The sequence below is a fragment of the Anguilla anguilla genome, chromosome 7 (assembly GCF_013347855.1).
Source record: "Anguilla anguilla isolate fAngAng1 chromosome 7, fAngAng1.pri, whole genome shotgun sequence".
Lineage (NCBI taxonomy): Eukaryota > Metazoa > Chordata > Actinopteri > Anguilliformes > Anguillidae > Anguilla > Anguilla anguilla.
Genome location: NC_049207.1, coordinates 5471150 through 5493896, shown reverse-complemented (window position 1 = coordinate 5493896; position 22747 = coordinate 5471150). Strand labels below are relative to the sequence as shown.

The 22747-nt window shown below is 46.0% G+C and overlaps 2 protein-coding genes across 2 annotated transcripts in view; one reads left to right on the top strand and one right to left on the bottom strand.

The window, feature by feature from the left end:
• Positions 1-9160, bottom strand: part of LOC118231856 (serine/threonine-protein phosphatase 6 regulatory subunit 2-like) — a 45295-nt gene extending 36135 nt beyond the window's left edge. The window contains exon 1 of the mRNA XM_035426176.1: positions 8904-9160. The gene's annotated coding sequence lies outside the window, so the exon portion shown is untranslated. The remainder of the gene's footprint in view (positions 1-8903) is intronic.
• A 733-nt stretch (positions 9161-9893) lies between these two features.
• On the top strand, positions 9894-21955 carry dennd6b (DENN/MADD domain containing 6B). The gene is made up of 20 exons (XM_035424447.1): positions 9894-10140; positions 10457-10495; positions 10645-10687; positions 11452-11564; positions 11965-12045; positions 12456-12561; positions 13079-13158; positions 13906-13968; positions 15038-15093; positions 15914-16036; positions 16955-17050; positions 17556-17650; positions 17971-18036; positions 18587-18651; positions 19207-19296; positions 20042-20095; positions 20500-20609; positions 21219-21321; positions 21426-21500; positions 21631-21955. Exons 1-20 carry the CDS (start codon positions 9985-9987, stop codon positions 21751-21753), a joined length of 1737 nt encoding a protein of 578 aa, XP_035280338.1. The 5' UTR covers positions 9894-9984; the 3' UTR covers positions 21754-21955.
• The last annotated feature ends 792 nt before the right edge of the window (positions 21956-22747 follow it).

Below are 22747 nucleotides of genomic sequence, written 5' to 3'. Positions count from 1 at the left end.
GTAGAAGGGTTCCACAGCTATGTGCCGAACATCATTTATTCAAGCCTGATCAGAAAGGTAGTGGAGGTGAACTGGCACGCTGACATCCCATTGGAGGACAACTAGTCACATGTTCAATAGATCTGGGTTACCTAAACTTAGTTGGTGACAAGTTTAAAAAAATTTTTTTAAAATAAGTTTATTTTAAAAATAGCAGCTTTTTAACAGCTTCTCTTGTGTAGCACGGCTGACACTGGAGGCCCAGCGACAGAGGCCTCCGGCTGCATGCGTCACAGGAAACCACGCCAACCAAAGACAAAATTATATTACTTTTTTTTTTTTTTTTTTTTTTTTTAAACGATGAGGTAACACGCGCATGTATGATTTCTGGAGGCATAATGTTGTTGTACAAGCTGCTCTGCAGTTAGCAGAAGTGGATTTTCTTGCTTTAGACCACTCACCTGTTGACACCAGCCATTCTGAAGCCAGCAGCTAATTAGAAAATTCTGGAAATATTTTTTTAAAATCCTCCGAGGCACAAAAAAAAAAAAAACTATCGGCCAATAAGAAACATACACTAAAACTGAAATTATATTTTATAACTGCAGGAAGTGAACTATCCTTCCAAATGTGTCATTTGTGACATCCGATGATTAGGTTGTGGAATTGACTTAAACACACCTAGATTTGGCACAAACAAGGACATGATGAGGGGACCGTTTTGTGCCATCATTTGTATTTTAGTAATGTGAGTATTAATTTAGTAGGCAGATTAGTCGACTTAAAAGGCAAATATAGACTCGATTTTTGGCTTAAAACTTCAACAGTTGGACATTTTTAACTGGTAGTTCAACTGAAGCCGTACGTCTATGAAGGGAGTAGAAATGACTGGAAGCTCTCTGCTCTCTGTACTCAACCTCTCTCCAGTCGCTGGCCATCGTGCCGTGGGGCTTTCGCGAGTGGCTGTCGACGTTCAGCGGTACGCAAATCAGCCGCCGCTCACAGAAGCGCTTACTCATCCCACGACAGAATAAAAAAAAACATTTCTCAATTTTGGCAACATCCCGTTTTGCTTTGTTTAAAGTTGCGCGACTGCTCTCCCATCATTCAAAATTCTGTAGATGTTTTCGATGACATCATACGTGCATACATTTCGAGTTCTGATTACATTCGCCTCCCTGCTGTATCCCGATGGCAGTTCATCTGTACTGGGCCAGGGCAGGGAGACAGGATGATTGACGGCAACGCCCTCAATAACATCTGACTCTTGTCGCGTTTCCCAAACCCTGGTCAGGTAGAGGTCACGTCTCTGAGCTGCAATGGTCGTCCCCCACTCCATCTCCAGACCCTTACTACAGTACCCAGACCAGTGGCCCCCAACCCTGTTCCTGGAGACCTACCCTCCTGTAGGGTCTCACTCAAACCCTAACAAAGAACATTCAACAGCTAGAGATCTTGCTGAGCTGCCAATTAGGAGAATCGGGTGCTCCAAATTAGGGTTGCAGGGATGGTAGATCTGCAGGAACAAGGTCTGGAACCACTAAACTAGATAAACTAATGTCTTGGGTGACACTCCGCAGGGTAAATACAGCCGTATTACACTGCCGTGGACTCCAGGACTCAGGGAGCCAATGACACAGCCCGACATCCCATCTGTGATGTCACAGCTCTGGGGACCGGCCTGAGTGTGTGACAAACGCCTTCACATCTCAGCCCGAACTCTCCCCCAAACTGAGCGCGCGTGACGGGGGGCCCATGTATTCCCAGCCCTGACGTTACGCGCCATCTCGTCCGGAGCTGAAGCTGCTCCTTTAAAAACGACTTTCTTTCAAAGCGAACGGTGCGGTTTCTGGAAAAGCCTTAAATACCCCAGGCGCGGCTGACATTTAGTCAGAGATACAAATGAGCGAGGGTGAAACCCTGGCACCCGACCACGCTGTCGCAAGCTCCTGAGTGCGGCTTTGGGCCTTTTCCCTGACAGTAAACATCCATCAAAGTGCATAATCTGCTACACACACACAAAAAAAGAGATCTTCTGACTATCAGAAGATGCTCTCCGCCCTGTGAGGACAACAGTGGGAGGACCGTGGATCCATGTTTCCTCAGTTCCGATGCGCACATTCAAATACTATTTGTCAGAAGGATGACTAGATTCTCTGAATGTTACTGACTATTTAGTTTACTGGTAAAACCAGTACGGCGTTTTGATGATAACTAATAATGCACATTCATCCCTCTAGAGTCTAGACAGTGATGTAAGTCTCTTCCTAAGGTGACTCTTTCAACACTACAACCACAAGAGCTGGAACAGCCCATTCACAGTGTCAGAAAAAGGAAGATGGAATTCGAGAAGAAGTCTTTCCATTCTTTCCCCTCTTCCCAATCTCTTGAGTGCCGTTTCACTCCAATTTCAAACCAACAGGTTGAAGAAACTGACACAGGCGCCTGAGTCAGCAGCACGACTTGATGGTTAATTACAAACGTGCGGCAGAGGCCGAGGGAAGCCATTTTGTCTTCACGGGCGTGAAGCACCTAAACTTCACGTGCCTTTCGTCTGCGTACGAGACGGCAGTATCATCACAACGTGGGTTGGGCACTTAGGCCCACACACTGACTAAACGAACAGTGTTAACACCGACCACCAAAACACAGTTTGAATGTTTTTTTATGTCAGTTTGGAGAAGGAAATCCCGATCTTCGCCGCTGACCTGTAGATGGCGTAGAGGCAGGATTTCGTAACTGACAGCGGGGAGGCTACACCTTGCTAGGCTAACAGCTCCTGTTGACGCCCTGTGTGGCGCGCGCTGACAGACAGGATGTGCACGCGTCCTCATAAGCCCATAAGCACCCCCCCCCCCCCCCACCGTCCCCACCGCACGCTCCTGCCAAAGCAATCTGCTCCATTCATCTTCAGTATCCCGGTTTATTTACACCGCAACAGAACCAAAACAGCCCTGGCAGACTGCACAACCAAGCAACCGAGGACAGACGAAAGCATCTTAATGTGTGTGTGTGTGTGTGTGTGTGTGTGTGGAGGGGAGGGAGGGGGTTTCTACTGCCAACATACTTCAGAAGCCGGCACAAAATTATTTCTACCCCCCAGAGCAAACCAGCAGTGTGACTGTACTCCAGTTCATACTAACCCGTGTGTAGGCAAAATGCTGGCATCTCACAAATTAGGAAATTGGCAGGACCCTTAATGGGTAATCCAACACCGTATTTACTTCGTAATGAATGGCAGGCGTCCTGGCTCAACTTTACGCTCACGGTTTACGACAGGATTCCGAACGCTGCTTTCCACCCAAAGCCCCGCTCGCAGGGCCGCGAGACTCCACTCTGCAAGGGCCTCACGGCTCAGCCCGCTTTCCTCCACCCTCTGCTCTAAAAGCGAGGGCTCAGCCAAATCGCTCGCACGGTCTGATACTCTCGCACACTGGACGCACTCTGTCACGGTGTGCACTTTGGGGAAAAAATGCAGCCGCATCCAGTGAGCCAAATGGACAAATTAAGCCCGGGTAATTAAGTGGAAATGATAATTAACACATGCAGCCCTCGGGGGAACTGACTTCTACTCCCCTGATGTGGACGCGAGCCCTCTGTCCTGGGAAATGGCTGCACCAGCAGAACGGAGGTGGGGGCGGTATGTGGGGAGAGTTATGGTTAGGCAGTGGGGGGGTTAGGGATGGCAGTGGGGTGGGGTACGTGGGGAGGGTTAGGTTTAGGCAGTGGGGGGGTACGTGGGAAGGGTTAGGTTTGGGCAGTGGGGGGGGTTAGGGTTAGGCAGCAGTGGGGGGTATGGGGGGGTGTGCTAGGGTTAGGCAGTGGGGGGGGGTTAGGGTTAGGCGGGGGGGGTTAGGGCTAGGCAGCGAGGGGTACGTGGGGATTAGGGTTAGGCAGCCGGGGGGGGGGGTTGGGTTAGGCAGTGGGGGGGCATAGGGCTAGGCAGCGAGGGGTACGTGAGGAGGGTTAGGAATAGGCAGCAGTGGGGTACGTGCCCATGGGCAGTGACAGCCAGGGGTGACGGGTGCAGTCTGGTACCTGAAGGAAACCTCATTATCTGATTAGGAAGGAGAACTGCCCCACTGCAGGCTCATTCAGTGAGTGGGAGTATTTTTAGAATCCAGCCTCATATACAAACTCAGCTTCCTCAAACTAGGCTTATGTTCAGATACAGTCTCTTTCTGTGTGTCCAAAAGTAAGGCGACCCATATGCTTGCAAGAAAAACTGGATCATTCAAAACTCAAAAAGAAAATGTATTTTATTTTTTTATTTTTTTTTTTGCTTCCAATAGCTACATCTAAAACAATCGAAAGTAGCCTCTTCCAGAAGGAAAATGTAAGAGCTGCTCTTCCCTTAAGTTGAAAACTTAATCTGGTTGTAGTGGTGAACGATTCATTGTGCTCTCAATTTTGGTTTTCTCAGGGACTTTTGTTCATTTGGTTTGTTTTCTTGGGCATGGGCTAAATGATGCATCTGTTTTGAGTATGACTCTGCAAAATGTGTTATTGATAGGACACAATGACACAAATGCTCGAGTTCACATGCAATTTGGAAACTGCCCGCACCCAGAGATAACACTGTGTCGCCAACCATATGTATAAGAGATTAAACATACTATGTGTTTGTTTCTGTATTTTGGACTCTTATTGTCCCAAGCTTTCTATTCATTGCAATTAAAACTGCATATTGTTACACTGCATGTCTCTTACACTGATTTCAAGGGAAGTGCTCATCTATGACTTAGGCTATTCCATGTCTGAATTCTGCCATTCTGCCCACTAATCCATCAACACAGATTCCACGGGGCCAAACCAACTCAATGAATCCTTTAAGGTGTAAGACCACAAATACGTGATCAGAATGTTCTTAACTGAACATTCCAACGCTGATGTAACAATGACCACTGGCAAAAGAAAGCACTGGAGTTCTAGAACACCGACTAAGGCTGTTTGGAAAAACATTCCAAAAAACCTACTCTTCAAAGGATTAATGGATCCATTTTGTTGTTTTAATGATAAAAAAAAAAAACCATTAACCGTTCTCTCCCTTTATCTTGTGGCCTGCGCCGGGACTGAAAACACCAATTTCATTGCAGCTTTGCCCGCCTCCAGCTCCAGTGGTGTTTGCTCACCGTGTTAATCACACAATTTGTAAGCCGCTTTGAACGAAAACATCAGCCAAATGCCCACACTGTAATTGTGAACTGATTTGCACCTGTGTAGGTAAGGAACACCAAGTCCTGTGTTAGATGGGCCGATGGCCTGCAGGGTTCATCCAATGTTAAGGATTTCCATTCAGGCAGGTTTATAAGACATGTACTTGCCCAAAATAAATTTACACTTTCCCAATTAAGTTTACCTGTGACTTGATGTGCATAAAAAAAAGACTTTCCAATAACACTAAAATTCATATTTATTATCAAGTAGCCTATCATTTGATACTGAACAAATGTTAAAAATAAATATATTAGATTAATCATTAGATTAAATAGAGATTTTTCTTCAATTAAACATTAGCTAGCTTTTGGAATGTCACATAGTTTGCCATAAAAAAGTACCAGTGTCACTGTGATGCAGCAAACACAAACCACAAATGTCAGCAAGGCTACTTGCTTTGCTGTCAATAAACTTACCAAAACAACTGGGAAAGCTGTGTTGTCATCTGCTCTATTTAGTCTTCATTAATGTTATTTATGCAATGTATTTAACATGTGCAATGTAAACAGTTCAATTTTAACCTTCATGTGAATGTGTAAATTTAGCTACTGAGCTACATCTTTACCCGTAGTCCCTGCGCTGGTTCAAACAGAAATGACTAGTGATGGTTACCGTGCACCAACAAGCTTGCTAGCCAGATTAACAACGTTATTATTTTAGCCAAGTGGCCTACAAGTATTACATTAACATTAGCTCAGTTGATGCAACAACTCAAAGACAGTAACAAATGTTAATGAACTCACGCGAAACTGAAATGAAAAGAAAAGCATTACTGTGGTCTAAACTGCCAGTTCACTAGGCTTTATTAGCCTAACCTCAGCTTTAAAAAGTGATGATGTCATAAGAAATGACTTGAGGCACTGTTGCACTGCTGAACTGTTGCATCGTTTGTTGCTTGTCAGTTGCTATGCTCGTTACTATGCTGATGACTCCGCATGCTTTAATGGCCTGTTGGTCTAGAGTTGACCGTACTAATGTTCACATCCCATAAGCGATCAGAGGTCTCAGGAACCAAATACACCTCTTTTCCTTCTCACACACAGACACAGACAGACACACACACACACACACACACACACACACACACACACACCCACCACACAACTCGGCTTCAAAGTTAGCTTAGTGGCGCCAAAACGGATGCTTGAACCAACCAAATTCGGACATGCCCCAGAAACATCACTCATGCAGTCAGTTGTACCTGTCCCACACCTGTTTTCACCGGCTGTAATCGAGCAGCCAAGCGTTACTGTTGAACCCTGCACACACTAAAGCTGCACACAGCCCAGCAGGAGGCAGAGCCTTAAGCAGCAGGCCATAAATCACCGCGGACAGGCCTGCCTCACTCCATCAAGGGACGACAGAACGTAACGTCGAAACCCGTGCAAGGTCAACGCGTATTTCACGCCATACGCCAAGTCGAGATCACGGGAACGTGCTCCCAAGCATCCTCTCTCCTCTCTCTCTCGCGGCGAAACACGCCGTCAGCTACCTGCGTGAGAGCCGACCGGAAAAAGGGAAGCAAAAAAAAGCGTCCACGCGTGTCCTTTTCTGCGCTGCCTTTTCCCCACACGCACGCTGCGCCGTCCCTCTGACACACGCTAACAGAGCGGCCTGCCGTACTGTCAAGGGCTTTTCCCTTGTCCTCACAAATCCTCGACAGGAAATCAGGCTGGAGAGTAATCTTTTTAAAAAAAAAAAAAAGTCTTTTAAAAGGAAATGATTTCATTTCTAAACAGGAGGGCAGCAGACCTGTCACAGCATGTCTGTTCTGTAGGGACATTTTACTTTAAGTCGAATTCTGATTGGCAGCCCGCTAAATGGCAACAATGCTGATGGGTTATCAGGTAAACGCTATGTTAATCAGGTAGCCTAATATACAACACTAAATCGTCCTGTAGGGGGCAGTAGGTAGTAAGACCTTTCAAGACAAAACGACAACTTTAATATCTTAACCGCATAAATAGGCTGAATATCGTACCAACTGTTTTCTGTGGTTCTCTATGTACTATACAGCTTAGAAATACATTATTTTGATTGCATTTAGTCTTTAATAATCCCTCACCAGGTTTTGGTCAGTGCAACTTCAATGTGCAATGTAAAACAAAGAAGAAGAACAGACCATTTTTTCGTGCTAGTATGAGTATGAACCAACAGTGGTCAGAAACAGAGCAGCAACCACAGGCAGCAACATGTGGGGCAGTGGGTCGAGCACTAGGCTCTGGACCTACGGTGGCTGCAGTATTGAATTCCACGTGAGGTTACGGCTATATTTCTCTTCAAGTGTATGGCAGATGACCTCTCATCGTGAAGGGGCTTCTGCTAATAAAATGGGGTATTACAGGAGCAGATTTACTGTTAGAATAGTGCACAAGGGTGTAGGTTTGATTTAAACATAGGTCAGGACACATCTTACCATTGTCCGACCGGCTATCTCCCTATTAGCAAAGTTACTGAGTCCTCACTAATCCGTCAACATGTTTGCTACTCCCAACTAGTTACTTGTTCTTTGCAACAGTACATTCGATTTGTGATTGTTTGTTTAGCCTTGGTTGAATAACTGCCAATGTAAAGAAAGGAATTACTTGTATAAATTATTTACACAGAGTAAAAAAAAACATTCAATTCAAAACTAAGAAGCTATTTACCAAAGAGTATACACGTTACACTAGCTACATGTGTTATAAATACCTGAAAACTATTAAAACACAACAAGCAGTGGTACTTTACAATTATATGGCAAAATATACGATTGGAAAACAAGCCAAATGTTTCGTACCAACTCTCGACATCCATCATTAATCGTCTAGCTAAACATTTCAGCCAGCCAATGGCAATAAAAATGTAGTCTACCGAGACGGCTAGCAAAAGAGCAACCATCAAATGTACGTTAGGCTACTGTCGCAAGAAAGCCACACATTTATGTCAGGATAGCGGTCACGTCTGGTACGTAGGTCTGTGGAAGGTACAGTAACGTTACAGGAGCCGAGTGAAGCGATTCCACGGCGAATTGTTCAGCCAAACACCTGCGTTGCGTTAGCTGGAACTAACAGCTATCATTCACTGGTGAACATGGAGCAGCAAACTAAATAACAATCCACGGAGATTACTAATGTTAACTAAGGTTTGAGGAACAGACCATACGTGTTCGGAGGAGAAAACAGATGTATAGGGATAGTACGAAACACATCATTTTAGTAAACTCTTCAACTTTGCAAGCTGAACACACTAGAACTATACTCGAAATGTTGAAGGTATTGCACTGATAATGTTTAATTGTTAATATCTCCATATAGCTAAATGCACCCATTAATACAATGAAACAAGCATAGACTACCTAGTTCTAGAGATAACGTTGCCAGCCAGATGCCTAACCATGTAACCAAATGTGACTGACTAGGCAGGGCCCCCAAAAGCTAGCTAGCAAGAAACTACCCAACTAACGCTCCCTAGCTGGGTATATCAATTTGTTTTTGCTGTGTAATTTTAGCCAACTCGCTAGCTAGCAACCAAACAACCTCCGGCCATGGAATACATTTCAGATAGAACACAAGCAGGCATCAACTAACGTTAGCTAACAAAGACAATGTGGATAATGCACGGTAACTCACAATGTGCGTAGAGCCGAGACACAGTAATGTCATGTGGCTAGCATTAGCTAGAATTCACATCTTGCTAACTAGCCAGCTAGTTCCGTAAGAACTTACCTTGAGAAAGGGGGATGAAATCTGTTTTGTTGATGTAGCCAGACAGCTAAACATCCAGGAAATCGTTTCTTTACTAACCGACGGCCCTAATGCAAAACAATTTCTCGAGGATTTCGAGCACTTCGCAGTTTCACCCGCCTCTGTTTCAGTTCTGCATCAAAATACACGTAAAAATCCAAGCGCAAACCTCACAGCGCCTTCAAAGCAGGAAAAAAAATCTGTCATATTCGAATCAAAATGGCGGACATTGTCACGGGAGCGCGCAACCCGGGACAAAATCGCTCACATTATAACGAGAACGCTCATTTTTGATTTATTGATTTAACTCTTCATATGTTGCACACTCTTTATTTTTTATACGCGTATATTTAATTTCTGCATATTGTTTAAAATCACGTGGATATTAGCCTATGTCTAAAATGAGGGAAAACATATTTACATCCAGTAGGCATTACTTGAACATACACATATCCTGGAAGATTTCTAATGGGATTTTAACTTGCCTCTACTGTTGTTACTTTACTCTAATCTGCTAAGATGTTATATAGTCTTTGAGGTATATTAAATTAAGACATACTGTGAATAATACAATAACATTTCAATGAGGAATATAGGAATATCACACACGAAATATAACTTTATTTCATGCACGTTTTACTCCAACGATAGTCAACAAGCTATAGGTTATTCTGGCCTTTGTTATTCATATTACTTCACCCGTTCCTACATAAGAGAAATTAGCCAGCATTAGGTTCCAACAATATTTTTTCTACATGGAAAACATATCATAAAATCTTGAAACAAATGAAAACAAAAAAGACAATATTATATTAGGAGACATCTGACGGTGTAAAACATGATGTGGCCAGTGAGATTAATGTATAGTAATACATTTCTGAGTCATTTTAAAGAACTATTGCTCTTAACGTGAGTCTTAACGTTCTGGAATTTTAATTTAGGGTACTGTTGTTTGTTAGTCGTCCTCGCTGGATGGCGCTGTAATTTTCCCCCCTTCATCACGGCCAAGTGCTTCGACAGCGCAAACATTCTGGACGATGAGGAAATGGCTCTCTGAGACGTGATGGACCCGTTTGACAGCACCGAAACACAAGGCTATGGCAAAACGGAGAAAGGGGCTGAAAACATCGCCTCGCGTCTACCGTGGGCCCGCTTCTCCTCTTGGCTGGAATGTGTTTGCGTCGTTACATTCGACCTGGAGCTGGGGCAAGCCATTGAGGTACACCGTAGCTAACACTTAGCTTGCTAGCTGTGCAGAATCGGGTTTGCTTGCTGTTTACCAATTTAGCTAATTGTGTTTTAATAATATCGTTGACGAGGCAGTGTTGAATAAATGACTGTGCTATACATCATTCCTTGTTGATTGTGATTAATAACCATGTATTCTGGAGTCAAACACAGCCTAGCTAAACTACTCTGAAAGGTGTCCTGTCACCAAGATGCAACTACATATGGCTAGTAAATTACGTCGGTGTAGTTACCCCCGTTACAGACCCGTGTACGTTACTCGGTGTTCTGTGTGTTGTCCATTTCAGCTGGTGTATCCCCACGACGTAAAACTCACAGAGAAAGAGGTAAGCAAAGTTCTTAATCGCAAATAAAGGGCTTATTTATTAAGTCAGCTGCTGGAGTGATGTTATAGTTTGCAGTTTTTTTTCCTAGCCATGTATTTTGTTACAAGGTTGTGGCTGTTGTTATATTTCCTCCTACGTTTGTCCCACAGAAAACAAGCATCTGCTATTTGTCCTTTCCGGATTCTTACTCTGGTAAGTGAAGCATGCAGAGAGGGTGAGAACTGTTTGCCTAATGAAGTGATGTGTCAGTTACGCTGTACTGTAATTGTGGTTTGCGTTTGTATTCATTTGATATTGAAATATACATATGATTTACTTTTGGCTTGGCTTAGAAAGTCACAATGTTTGTCTTCTGTGGTATTTGTTTTTAATGAATGTGCCTGTTCAACCTACCTGACAGTGCATTAAACCAGGTTGCAGTGGCACAGTAATGTCACCATTAGGATGTCATATAGCATAATGGCTTCACTGGTGTCTTCTGTGTCCCATTTACAATGCCCATATGTACTAGCTCCACAGTGGTGGAACACACTTCCCAAAGTAGTCAGGTCAGCAGAATCATTTGCTATTTTGACCATTTGCTATTTGCTATGAAGACCCACCTCTTCAGACTGCACCTTGGTTCCCCTCCCATTCGCAAATCCATCACTTTTTTTCGCACCGTTTTGTGCTAATTTAGTTTGCGGTACTTTTATGGCTTTAGGTTATATTGTTTATGGTTTTATGTTTCTCTTCTCATGTTATGGACAGTTAAGTCTGTATGTATTTAAAATGAGTACCTAGCCTAGCTAACTTGCATTAGTGCTTTTATGATGTTACATCTTTACTTGCCAGTCTGGGAATGTTGTTGTCCAAGTCTGGCACTGTTGCTCATTTCAATCAGGTGAATGCACTTGTCCTATATTTTAAGTCATTGCACATAAAAGGTCTGCTGATTGACTGTGATTGTTTACCAGGTTGCCTTGGCGATACTCAGTTCAGCTTCAGAGTGCGGCAGTCGGTTGGCCAGAAGGCTTCCTGGTTCAGAGATGATGATGCGTACAACAGAGACGCCCCAGGTACACTACAGGTGAGGACCACAACATAAATATTTATGAGGTGAAGTGGTCGAAGGATTTAACGGGATACCAGGGTTTGATTTTTGCCTCACCTGCCGTACATTTCTGTATGGAACCCAACCCGAATTGCTCTTATGAATTAATACAGTTGAATGCATATAAGTTGTTGAATATAAGCTGTAAATCACCTTGTACGAACCAGCAAACATGGTGGTGAAGACAAGGTATTTAACCTACTGTTTGTGTATTTGAATCAGGCCCATAGTGCACTATTTTTAAGCTATGCAGTCTCATGCAGAGTGTTCTTAGTCACTGACCCAGCTACAGTGGGCTTGTGAATGCACAGAGGCCTCACGCACTTGACTGCGCATGGCTGTTCTAATGTCCTTGTCTTTTCTTTTTTGTTATTAGAGAGAGCCAGCCCATTACTATGGATATGTGTACTTCAGACAGGTCAAGGATGGTTCCGTGAAGAGAGGGTACTTCCAAAAGGTACGCACGGCAGAACGAACTCGCCGTGAGTTTCTGGTATGATGTACTTGCCCTCCCAGTAATGCAACACCGTTGCTCTTGGCAACCCGAGGGACATGTGTCTATGTGTTATTGATGATGGAAGTGTGTCAGCAGCTCGCCTGGGGAGCAGAGAGATGAGCGGGGATTTCTGTTACACATTTGGCCGGGGGCCCCGAGCGACCACATGATTCATTTAATCCCCTGTGGAAAATACTCCGGGACCCAGCTGTTGTTTAGCTGTAGGTGTTTCACGGTTTGAGTGCGAGTACTTTTTCCGAAATCTAGCAACTGATGATGTTTAGATGTTGATATTTACCTCTGTTTCCTCTTGTCTTCTCTCTTTGTCCCCCAATGGCCTTTCTTTTATTGTTGTTTCTCCGTCTTTCTAGTCCTTGGTCCTGGTGTCCAGGTTACCCTATGTCAACCTCTTCCAGTCCCTGCTGAAGCTGGTAGCCCCTGAGTATTTCGAGAAGCTGGAGCCTTGTCTGGAAGCTGGTGAGGCAGGACACCATCTTCAGTTCATCATTAATTAGCCTTCTGTTTATTTTGCCTAGTAGAGATAATTGCATCCTGCATGCAGTAAGGAAAGTGCCGCACTTAACCAAATTTCAGTTATACGCCCATGGGTTCGTGCATTGTCATGTCACAAAGTCTGTGGGAAGGGCCAGGGTGTGCTAAAGTTCTCATTGGCTGGTTTTTTAAAAATTTATTTTTATTTTTTATATAAACCTTAGTCCTGGCGGGTGGCATTGATTGCCCTATATCGGTGATGGTAAAGTGCAGAGCTTGTTCTCACAGGGTTAGGTTGGGAAATTAAGGTCTTAAACGATTCAGTAAAATATCCAGATTTATAAAGGGACAGTACATGGATGTAAGCTCTGTATTTGCCCTAGAGAGGAATGTCTGCTAAGTGTATACAGTCAAGCACTGAGACGTGAGGCAGGCCGTTTGTCTTCTGTTAAGTCATGAGCTGGTCTCTCACAGCTTTTTTTCGACTGTCTTTCCCCTGCAGTCTGTAATGAGATTGACCAGTGGCCCTCACCTGTGCCCGGCCAGACCCTCAACCTGCCCATCATGGGGGTGGTGATGCAGGTAAGCTCAGAGCCCACCAGCAGCCACTGTTTGAACCTCACGACTTGCCCACGGGCTGAGGTGTGCCTGTGAGCTTCAGATAATCCCGAATTTCACTTCCTCAGCTATTCATAGACACCGCAGCCCTTCGCTGTGACGGTGAAGTTGGTATTTGTACAGACAGACCCATGTTATAGAGGTTCTGTGGTACTGGCACGGCTGTAAGTAGGCCAGGGCTCTATGCTAACATTTTAAGAAGGAGCAAATGTGCATCTAAGCTGAAAAATCTAGGAGCACACTAATGCGTGCCAGTTGGTAGATGTGCTCCTGAATTATTTTAGCAGTTAGCACACATGAATTTTCGGGAGCAGTTGCTCTCAAAATGGGAGCACTGTAGAGCCCTCTGCAAGGTTTGTAATGGAGAAACTGGAGCCACCAGCTCACAGTGTTAATGCTGTTCCATCCTCATATTCTTGAGAGGTGTGCTGTGACTTTGTGCAGGTATGGTGTAAACACTTGTACCTATTTATTTTAGCACCAGTTTGTTTTTATGCGACCGTTTGAGTGGACTGTTTTAAGGTAGTGCTTCCCCTCCCCCAGCTCCTGGATGATGTTGAAAGTTTTGTCACTGAGAAACTAAGGATGAACCGTATTGCCTTTGGAAAGCAGACGTGCCTCAGAATGGGGTTAGACATTGTTGAAAAGTCATTTGGTGTGATGGGACTGTGAAATGGAAACAGAAATAGGGCTCTCCGTTCTATTTCGCAGGTCAGGATCCCTTCAAAACACGACAAGCCAGGAGGAAGCCCTCTGAAGCAGTCACTGAAGGAGGTATGTGTGTTTATCAGTAACAATTGCCTTATTTTATTGGATCCTGGATGTCCATTTCTGGTCTGATAGAATAGTCTGACAGAATGTCCTCTTCTACTGTTGACACTTTCTGAAATAATTTAGGTTAATTACAACGTTTTAGAGCACAGTCACATGACCAAGCAGTTAAGCCTGCAATATAATGGTCCCAGGTTCAGGTCTGCACTGTTAGGGAGTTTCCCTAATGCCACTATAGCTTTTCAGGTAGATTTTGAGTTCAGTCTCTATTCAAAGATATGTCTTTGAAAAGCAACAGCACTTGTTACTGTTTGATTAATATCTCATTATATCTCCTCAAGGCCTGTAGCTAGGGCCTAGGGGGAAATGTCAGGTTGTCATTTTGCATTGCAGAGCCTCTGTTTTCAGCCAAGAGTCAGGCAATGTTACGTCAATTAGCCATTCACTTACCGCTTAGTCAGTCACTAATGAATGACAGCATGACGCTTGTTTTCTGGCGCTTACAGCTGATGTCTGTCTCAGCGTAGTGCATTAGACGCTGCGTCAGTAAACGCCCGCTAATAGTTCTGCGGCGAGGAGGTTGATTTAAAACGAGCGACCTGCTCTATGGCGTCTTCGCCCTGCGGTCTGAAGATAAATTGCAGGGCTTAAAAGACGAAGCCCATCAGTAAATCAGCAGGACACTGTATTACAGTGTCATCAGTCTTGCTTCTCCATCCTTGTTTCGCTTCCTCCGCCCTGATCCGCAGCAGACTCATACTGGCACTTCGCGCCGACGCCGCTCTGTAAATAGGCACGTCTGTCCCGATTGGCTAATGACTGCTAAACTCGGAGTGTCTGCACAGACAGCAGGTGGATAACCGCTGAAGTTCAGGCTTACATTTTGTCTGTCTGTAGCAGCAAAATGAGAGCAACCCATTAAAAAAAAAAAAAAAAAAAGTAAGGCTACAGTACCCTAAGCATATGACTTAAAACTGATCTTAAAATCTTTTCACGTCGCTTTTAAAGTCGCTCGATTTGCGTATCGGAGGTTGAGCTGTGTCGAGCGCTCTGTCTTTATGTTGGCTTCCAGAACCTTCTGCCCGCCCCGATGGTGCTGCCCACGGTGCACGAGCTGGACCTGTTTAAGTGAGTACCGCGCGCGGGGGGTGGGGGGTACCGTTCTGGTCCAGGTGCGTTCGTGGGTCGCTCACGGCAGCAGTTTGTTCCTGGGGGCGGGTGTTCTGCCGGAACCCGGGGGAAGCCCTTGCCCCCCCCCGCGCCCCCGTCTGGCTGCCGTTTCTCTGATCAGCACTTGGCCTCAGCCCCTCAGACCATCGCTCAAATCCGATGGGTTTTATTGACTGCAGTTTAGCCCCTTGTGCACTGCTGTGGGCTGTGGGTACGAACACAGCCCTGATCCCACACGCTCCACAGCACTGCAGTGGAGCCCGTTCACAGAGGTCCCCCTGTGTGGAAATGAAATAATTAGAATTACATATTGCCTCAGACTTAGCCCAAATTTGCACAATATCACTTTGAAGTGGTTGGTTTAATAGGCCAGTAATATACCAGAAGGGACTGGGAAAGATCAAATGTGTCATTCCTGAGGCAATGTGGTGTATGGTGAACTTGCATGAACCAGCGCTGACTGTTGTTGTTTGTCAAAGAGAGCAGCGAAATAGCTCTTGATCTCTACAATGAAATATGGAGTGCGTGTTTCAAATTGCAGTTAAGTGGCCTGGCTGCTCTTTCCTAGAACGCGCTCCCAGGCACTGAAACTGGACACCTTCTCTGCACGTGTTTGTGTGCAAGCAATCGGAATTCCTTGTTATTGTTTTGTCTTCCACTGACTTTCAGAAAGATCAACCCCCCATCCCCCCCCCCACCCTTGTCAGAAAGGGTCGCAAGGCTACAGGTGAGCACTGTTACCAGGGTTACCAGGTGACTCGGTCCTTACCTCCCCCAGGTGTTTCCAGTCCGTGCTGATCCACATCCAGATGCTCTGGGAGCTGATGTTGCTGGGAGAGCCGGTGGTCGTCATGGCGCCCTCTCCGACCGTCTCCTCGGAAACGGTGCTGGCCCTGGTCAGGTGGGGCAATCAGGGCTGTTTGCACAGGGGACTTTTCTCAGAAGTGCGGGGGGCCGGCCGGAGACGGGCACGCCTCGTTCTCTGCGGCGCTCGCCGTCGGGATTAACTGTACTGTCAACACGACCCGCGACCCGGCACGCCGCGCGGATTTATTTACAACTCCGACCCGCCGTCCGCACGCGCAAGCAAATTCTTAAAAAAAATAAATAAATAAAAATAAACAAATGCTCGAATATTCAGGGAAACAAATCTCAGAAACAGAGCGTTGTCGTAGTGCTGTGGGGCGCAGTGTTCTCTGCGTCTGTGGGTCTGTGTGTTTTTGTGTCTCGTTCTGCAAGAGGCACTCTGCAGTAATACTGTCTCATCTAAAGGTTCGTCCTATTTGTTGTTTCCGGAGCACCGTGTATATGTGTCTAATACGCAACATAAAGTTGTTTTACGGTCTTTGGCTCACAGCCTTGTCCAGAGCAACTGACCAATGCTACATTATTCATACCATAAGGAGACTGTAGTGTTGCAGTAGCTTTAAAATAAATAAAAAAAAATAAATAAAAATGATAAGGAAATATACATATCAGTGGGGGAGAAAGAAAAAGTCCGGTATCGTCATAGTAACTGGTATATGCATAGTAACATGAATGAAGTGTATGAGTGCAGTGTAGAAGATTATGAGGTGCATATGGCAATAAATAATTCAAAGAGATGATGCGTGCAAATAGAAGCTTGTGGTGGGCAAAGATGATGCAATGAGAGCAGAAACATAGCTGGGTGTAACACTGGGCCTCTGACAAGGCAGGATGTTTACTTTCTGACCCGTGAGCTTTCCATCTCTGGGTATCAGGGCAGTAAAGTGCTACTGTTATATGTACATATTTATAACGCTAGTTTTGAACCCTCTTTTTCCCTCCCCATGTCCAGCTCCATCTCCCCGCTGAGGTACTGCTGTGACCACCGGCCGTACTTCACCATCCACGACAGCGAGTTTAAGGAGTACACCTCCAGGACTCAGGCCCCGTGAGTGGAGCCGCTCGTCTGCCTGTCTTAGCTGGGCCTAGTTTTAATATAGGGGTCCTCAATCTTATCCAGAAAGGGCCGGTGTGGGTGCAGGCTTTCATTCCAACCAAGCAGTTACACACATGATTCTACCAATCAAGGTCCTTAGCAAACACACTAGTGTTTGATTAGTAGAATCAGGTGTGTTACTGCTTGTTTGTAATGAAAGCCTGCACCCTTTCTGGATGGTAAATGGTAAATGGACTGCATTTATATAGCGCTTTTATCCAAAGCGCTTTACAATTGATGCCTCTCATTCGCCAGAGCAGTTAGGGGTTAGGGGTTAGGCGTCTTGCTCAAGGACACTTCGACATGCCCAGGGCGGAGTTTGAACCGGCAACCCTCCGACTGCCAGACAATCGGTCTTACCTCCTGAGCTATGTCGCCCCGGATAAGACTGAGGACCCCTGGTTTAATAGATTTTGACCTCTGACCCCTGCCTGACCTTGGCTGTCCTGTGTCCCAGGCCCAACGTGATCCTCGGGGTCACCAACCCGTTCTTCATCAAAACCTTCCAGCACTGGCCCCACATCGTCCGCCTGGGGGACCTGAAGATGTCGGGTAGGTCGGGCGAGTGGCCAGTGAGCGTTCCTGGGGAGCTTCTACAGCGGGCCGTGAATTTAAACATCGCTATGGCGATCGTGCGTTTCGTTTATTTACGATAAGCAAAGTAGCAAAAAAAATGTTCTTGCTCAGTTCTAAGTATGGGTAATTAATCAGATTAATTAAAGAAGTTAATTTAATCAGGAACTCCGGTTTTCCGTCTGTTAGCCCCAGGCTGTGGAGTGCTTTCTGAGGCCAGACGCGGCTAATCTTTTTCCCTTCGCTGCTGCTGTTTAGTCTCAGTGCGGTTTCCCTCACAACTGTGCCTCCATTTAAAGGTGATCTGCCAAAACAAGTCAAAGTGAAGAAACTGGCCAAGCTGAAAACGCTCGACACAAAACCAGGTAAGTCGCAAAGCTCACTGCTTTCCCAATGGCAGTGTAATACAAAAATCACTACTCATTTAAAAAAGAAGTGGTAAGGAGAATGCATTATTAACCTGGTCATAACCTACTGCCACCATGCCAATGCATGTCTGCTTAAAATATGGCTTTCTTTATCTTGATCTACCATCAGTTTGTTTGGGCATCCTGAAATTCTGTGGGCTAAATAGTTAATGGTGGGTTTTCTATTGAGGGGCACCAAAAAGAAGAGACCTCTTGTGGCCAGTCTTGAAATTGCAAGTTAAATGGCGAAAAGCTGCAAAACTTTTAGGACAAACATGCCTTACGATTCGTAATACGTTATTTCCTTAGCAGGTTACGTCTATCCAGGGCAACACAAGTAGCTTTAATTTAGTCATTATGTTCTCTACATGGCGGAGGATGTGATGTGAAGGATGTTGCTCACGTTTGCAACACCAGGCCCCCTCCCCAACTGAGTGTTTAGTTCCAGCAGCAACAATGTCATTTTTAAAAATACTCCCTCTCTTTTTTCTTCCTGCCCTTCCCACAGGTGTTTACACTGCGTACAAAACCTTTCTTCATAAAGACAAGGCCCTCATTAAGAGGCTTTTAAAAGTAAGTTTGCCAGCGTGGGGGGGGGGGGGGGACAACATCTGGTCTGTTTGTGAGCTGCAGTCACCTGACAGCCAGGGGAGCTGGTCTCCTCGGCCAGACTGTCAGTTACGGATGCTGTCGGTGAATTGGGTTTAACGAGGTGAACCGAAAGTGTTGCCCGGGAACAAGATTAACGGTCTTTTGAGCGGACGTGACTGAGGGTGCCGTACCTCCAGCGGTGAAGTATGGAGCGCGTTACACACTGAGCCCAATGAGGTGTGCTGCCGGGGGGGGGGGTAATGCTGTCGCCTCCCCGCCACCCGACAAACTTCCTGAGAAAATTACGTCTCGGGGAAGATGAAGTGTCATTCCCCCCCCCCCCCCCCCTCTTCACAATGTATTCTAAAATATTTAAAATGACTGTGCGTACTAGTCCTTAAATATGAGAGTGTGTGTTGTTCGAACCCCCTGTACGTACGTAGGAACGCTCTCTGACGCAGATGCGCACACGTGTAATTCATCTTTACTCGGAGGGTGTTTTTCACTTTAAATGAACGCACCCCCCGTGTCTCTCAGGGGATCCAGAGGAAGAGGCCGTCGGAGGCGCAGAGCGCCATCTTGAGGAGACATCTGTTAGAGCTCACCCAGAGCTTCATCATACCGCTGGTGAGGACCGCGCTGTCCGCGATACCCCGCAACATTCACCGGAACATTCTATACCTGAACCCAACAACATGCCCCCTGCTTCATCTGTACCTGTATCCCATTGCATTCACTCTTCACTGTTCCTGAAATTGCTTCAAATTCACACTGTCCCTTCACGGCCAAAATCCCATCTCTCACATCGCCCCATACCCCTCCCCTTTTCAATTTTTCACATTGTATCATGCTCCTAGTTTTCAATTTCTCTTTTTCTCTGGATTTCTCATTTTTGTGTGTAAGTGCAAGAATCACCGCTGTGCTGTCTGGGACTGGAAGAAACAATAATTTACTTCTCTGGGGTGGGGGTGGGGGTTGGGGGGGGGGGGTGATTACATTTCCCACATTCACCCAAAAACCGTGAAATAGGAAAGAGGCGATGCCGTTTACCTCACGAAGACTGCTGCAGCACTCCTCATTCAACTCCACCTGTTCTTACAGTCTGAGAAACTTTAATATGCAGCAAGCAATCAAACTCAAAATCATGAACCGTTTCTGAATGCTGTTTCCTGGTCTTGTTTGGAGATGCATGTCTTCTAGTCTAAGCTCCTTCGGCACAAGCGTGCTGTCACTGCTACGCTGGAGCGTTTCCACCAGGAGGACGGGATTCATTTGCGTCGCAGATGTTGGTTTTGGGCGAGTTATCCCCCTGCTTTTGGGCTTCTCCAGATGAGACCCCCACCTCACGCACTTCTCTACTTCACATCCTCAGGAGCGCTACTTAGCCAGCCTGATGCCCCTGCAGAAGTCTGTGACCCCATGGAAGGTAGGCCTGATAAAGGCTCTGAGGTGTAGAGCCAGAGAGGAAAGACTCACACATTTGTTTGATGCTCCCAAAAACAAATAAGTAATTATTTAGCTGTGAGAATGGTTAATGTTTCAACCACGTTGGTCTTCCAATAAAGTGTGTGCGAGTGTGCAAGTCTTTTCCGATTCAGATATGTTCCTGTGTGTTCCTAATGTGTTTGTGTCTTCTAACTCTGACGTGTAGAACTCCACGGTGATCTCTGTGCATAAACCAGTGCATGCATGAAGCCATTTTGAAACCTCACATCTGTCTCACGTGTCCCAGCTATGGAATGCACTATGAGCCCAGTGTTTGTGTAAAAGTTCCTAAAGGTGGTTGCGGCCTTACCTGACTGGAAGTGACCGGAAGGTTGTGTGTTCCAGACCCCGCCTCAGATCCGGCCCTTTAGCCAGGAGGAGTTCATGGGAACGCTGGACCACGCCGGGCCTCAGCTCACCTCCGTCCTCAAAGGGGACTGGATCGGCCTGTACAGGTATGCAGGAGACCCGGTGCATACGCCCATACCCATACCAGTGCTGCATACGCCCATACCAGTGCTGCATACGCCCATACCAGTGCTGCATACGCCCATATCAGCGATGCATACGCCTATACCAGTGCTTCATACACCCATACCAGTGCTGCATACGCCTATACCAGTGCTGCATACGCCCACACCAATGCTGTATGCGCCCATATCAATGCTGTATGCACTAGTACAGGTATGGAAGAGACCCAGTACTACAGGGTCTCTGTGCATTAAGGTGCAAAATTCACAGACTGCTTTCAGTGAAAGTAATAATGTTCTGATGGGATCGCTGGCCTTATATGAACTGCTTTGCGAGTTATCTTTAATGAGGCATCTTTCCCCTGTCAGCAGCCCTGGATTTCAGATTAAATGTTTGAGAGTGCAGATCTCATCTTAAGATACAATTTGTCATAAAAAATTAAATGAAAAGAAAGTACATGAGTTCACTGAGTTTGACACCCATACTCTTTTAAAATCTTAGTAACTTGATAAAGTCTCTCTTGGAGCATATTAGGGGTGAACGTTACTGTAAAAGAATTGAAGGCTTCTAGAATATTCTGCCGGTTTTCTCAGGCGATTCTTCAGGTCGCCGAACTTCGACGGATGGTATCGCCAGCGGCACAGAGAGATGACCCAGAAACTGGAATGTCTCCACCTGGAGGTCATCTGCGAGGCGGTGAGTACTCCAACATCCCATAATGCCCCTGGGTTAAGAGCGCCTGCCACGCTCCTCTCGGGAAGCGCAACCCTTTCACTTCGTTCCCCTTTCTCTCTCTCTAGGACTTGCTGGATTGGATCAAAGACAAGTCTGAAGTGGAGATCGTGGACCTGGTGCTCAAACTGAGGGAGAAGCTGGTGGGTTAATGAAACCGTTGAAATTTAAATGTCAGGTTGCGATCGAGCGCTCGCTCGTTCTGTGGAGCGTGCCGGCGGTGGGGGGAGTCGCTGATGTGTGCCTCTGTCTCCCCCCCCCCCCCCCCCCCAGACGAAGGCCAAACGACAGCAGCTCCCTGTGAAGGAGGACGTCCTGGAGAAGCTGGAGCGCTACATCCAGATGGTCATCGGTTCGCTGCCCGAGGACCTGCAGGCCGTGCTGCGCCGCCACTGACCCCCCATCTCCCCCCTCCCAAAACTGAACGCACCCCGACGCTAACAACCCACCGGCACCAGCCACCCCCCAACACTAAACAGTCCAGCATCGGCCGTTTCACTTCCAGCACTGTCCTCCCCCCGAAAAAACTGACTGCCGGGGATCGCCTCTGCTCTGCGCCAAAACCCACTTACCAACCGACCATGTGACCCCCCCCCCCCCCCCCAAATCAACCACCCCCCCCCACCCCCCCCGCAGCGTTAGTCTCACTTGTGTATTTTTCAGCTCAGTCTTACCTTTCTTTCCCCCGCCTCCTCTCATTTAAGCCACTTACCACGCCTCAGTGTGGCCATTTTTAATATTTATTTATGTATATATTTTTGTTGGGCCAGAAAGGTTAACTCTTATTGGGTAAAAAAAAAAAAAAATAAATAAATCGGATTCAGAATGTACCGATGTAAATACGGAAGCTTAACGTATCTCTTAGTCTGACGTTGGATTGTGTACTGTACCTCCTCAATCAAACGCTGAATGTGTGGCGTAGTGTCACAGAGTTCTGTCCGCCGTGCGACCTGGGAAATGTAGTGTTGTGACTGCTCGATTCTGTGATTGGTCCGTTAACCACAGGGAAAGCCTAAGGATTTTAGGTCAATTACACTACATACAAGGTGTGCCACTAAAGACAAAAGGGAATTTAAGTTAGTTGAAGAAAATATCTAGTGCAGTCTGCACCTATTGCAAAGCAGAGTCGTGTAACTGATATATATATATATGGATACTCCTTGGTAGTGGGAGTTTGTGTCTTGGCCAAATGCATACGTTCTTATCCAGGCCTGGATTACTGCAGCACCCGTACTTTCTGATGTTTGGTTTACTTTGAGATTGTGGCGGGCTCTGTGTTTTGCTGTGCCATAAACGTTTATCCAGAGTTCAGAGATCCAGTTTTATTCTGTCGTTTAATATCCACGGCGAGCACTGAAGTGGTATTTCTGGACCGTATAAACGTGTTTTA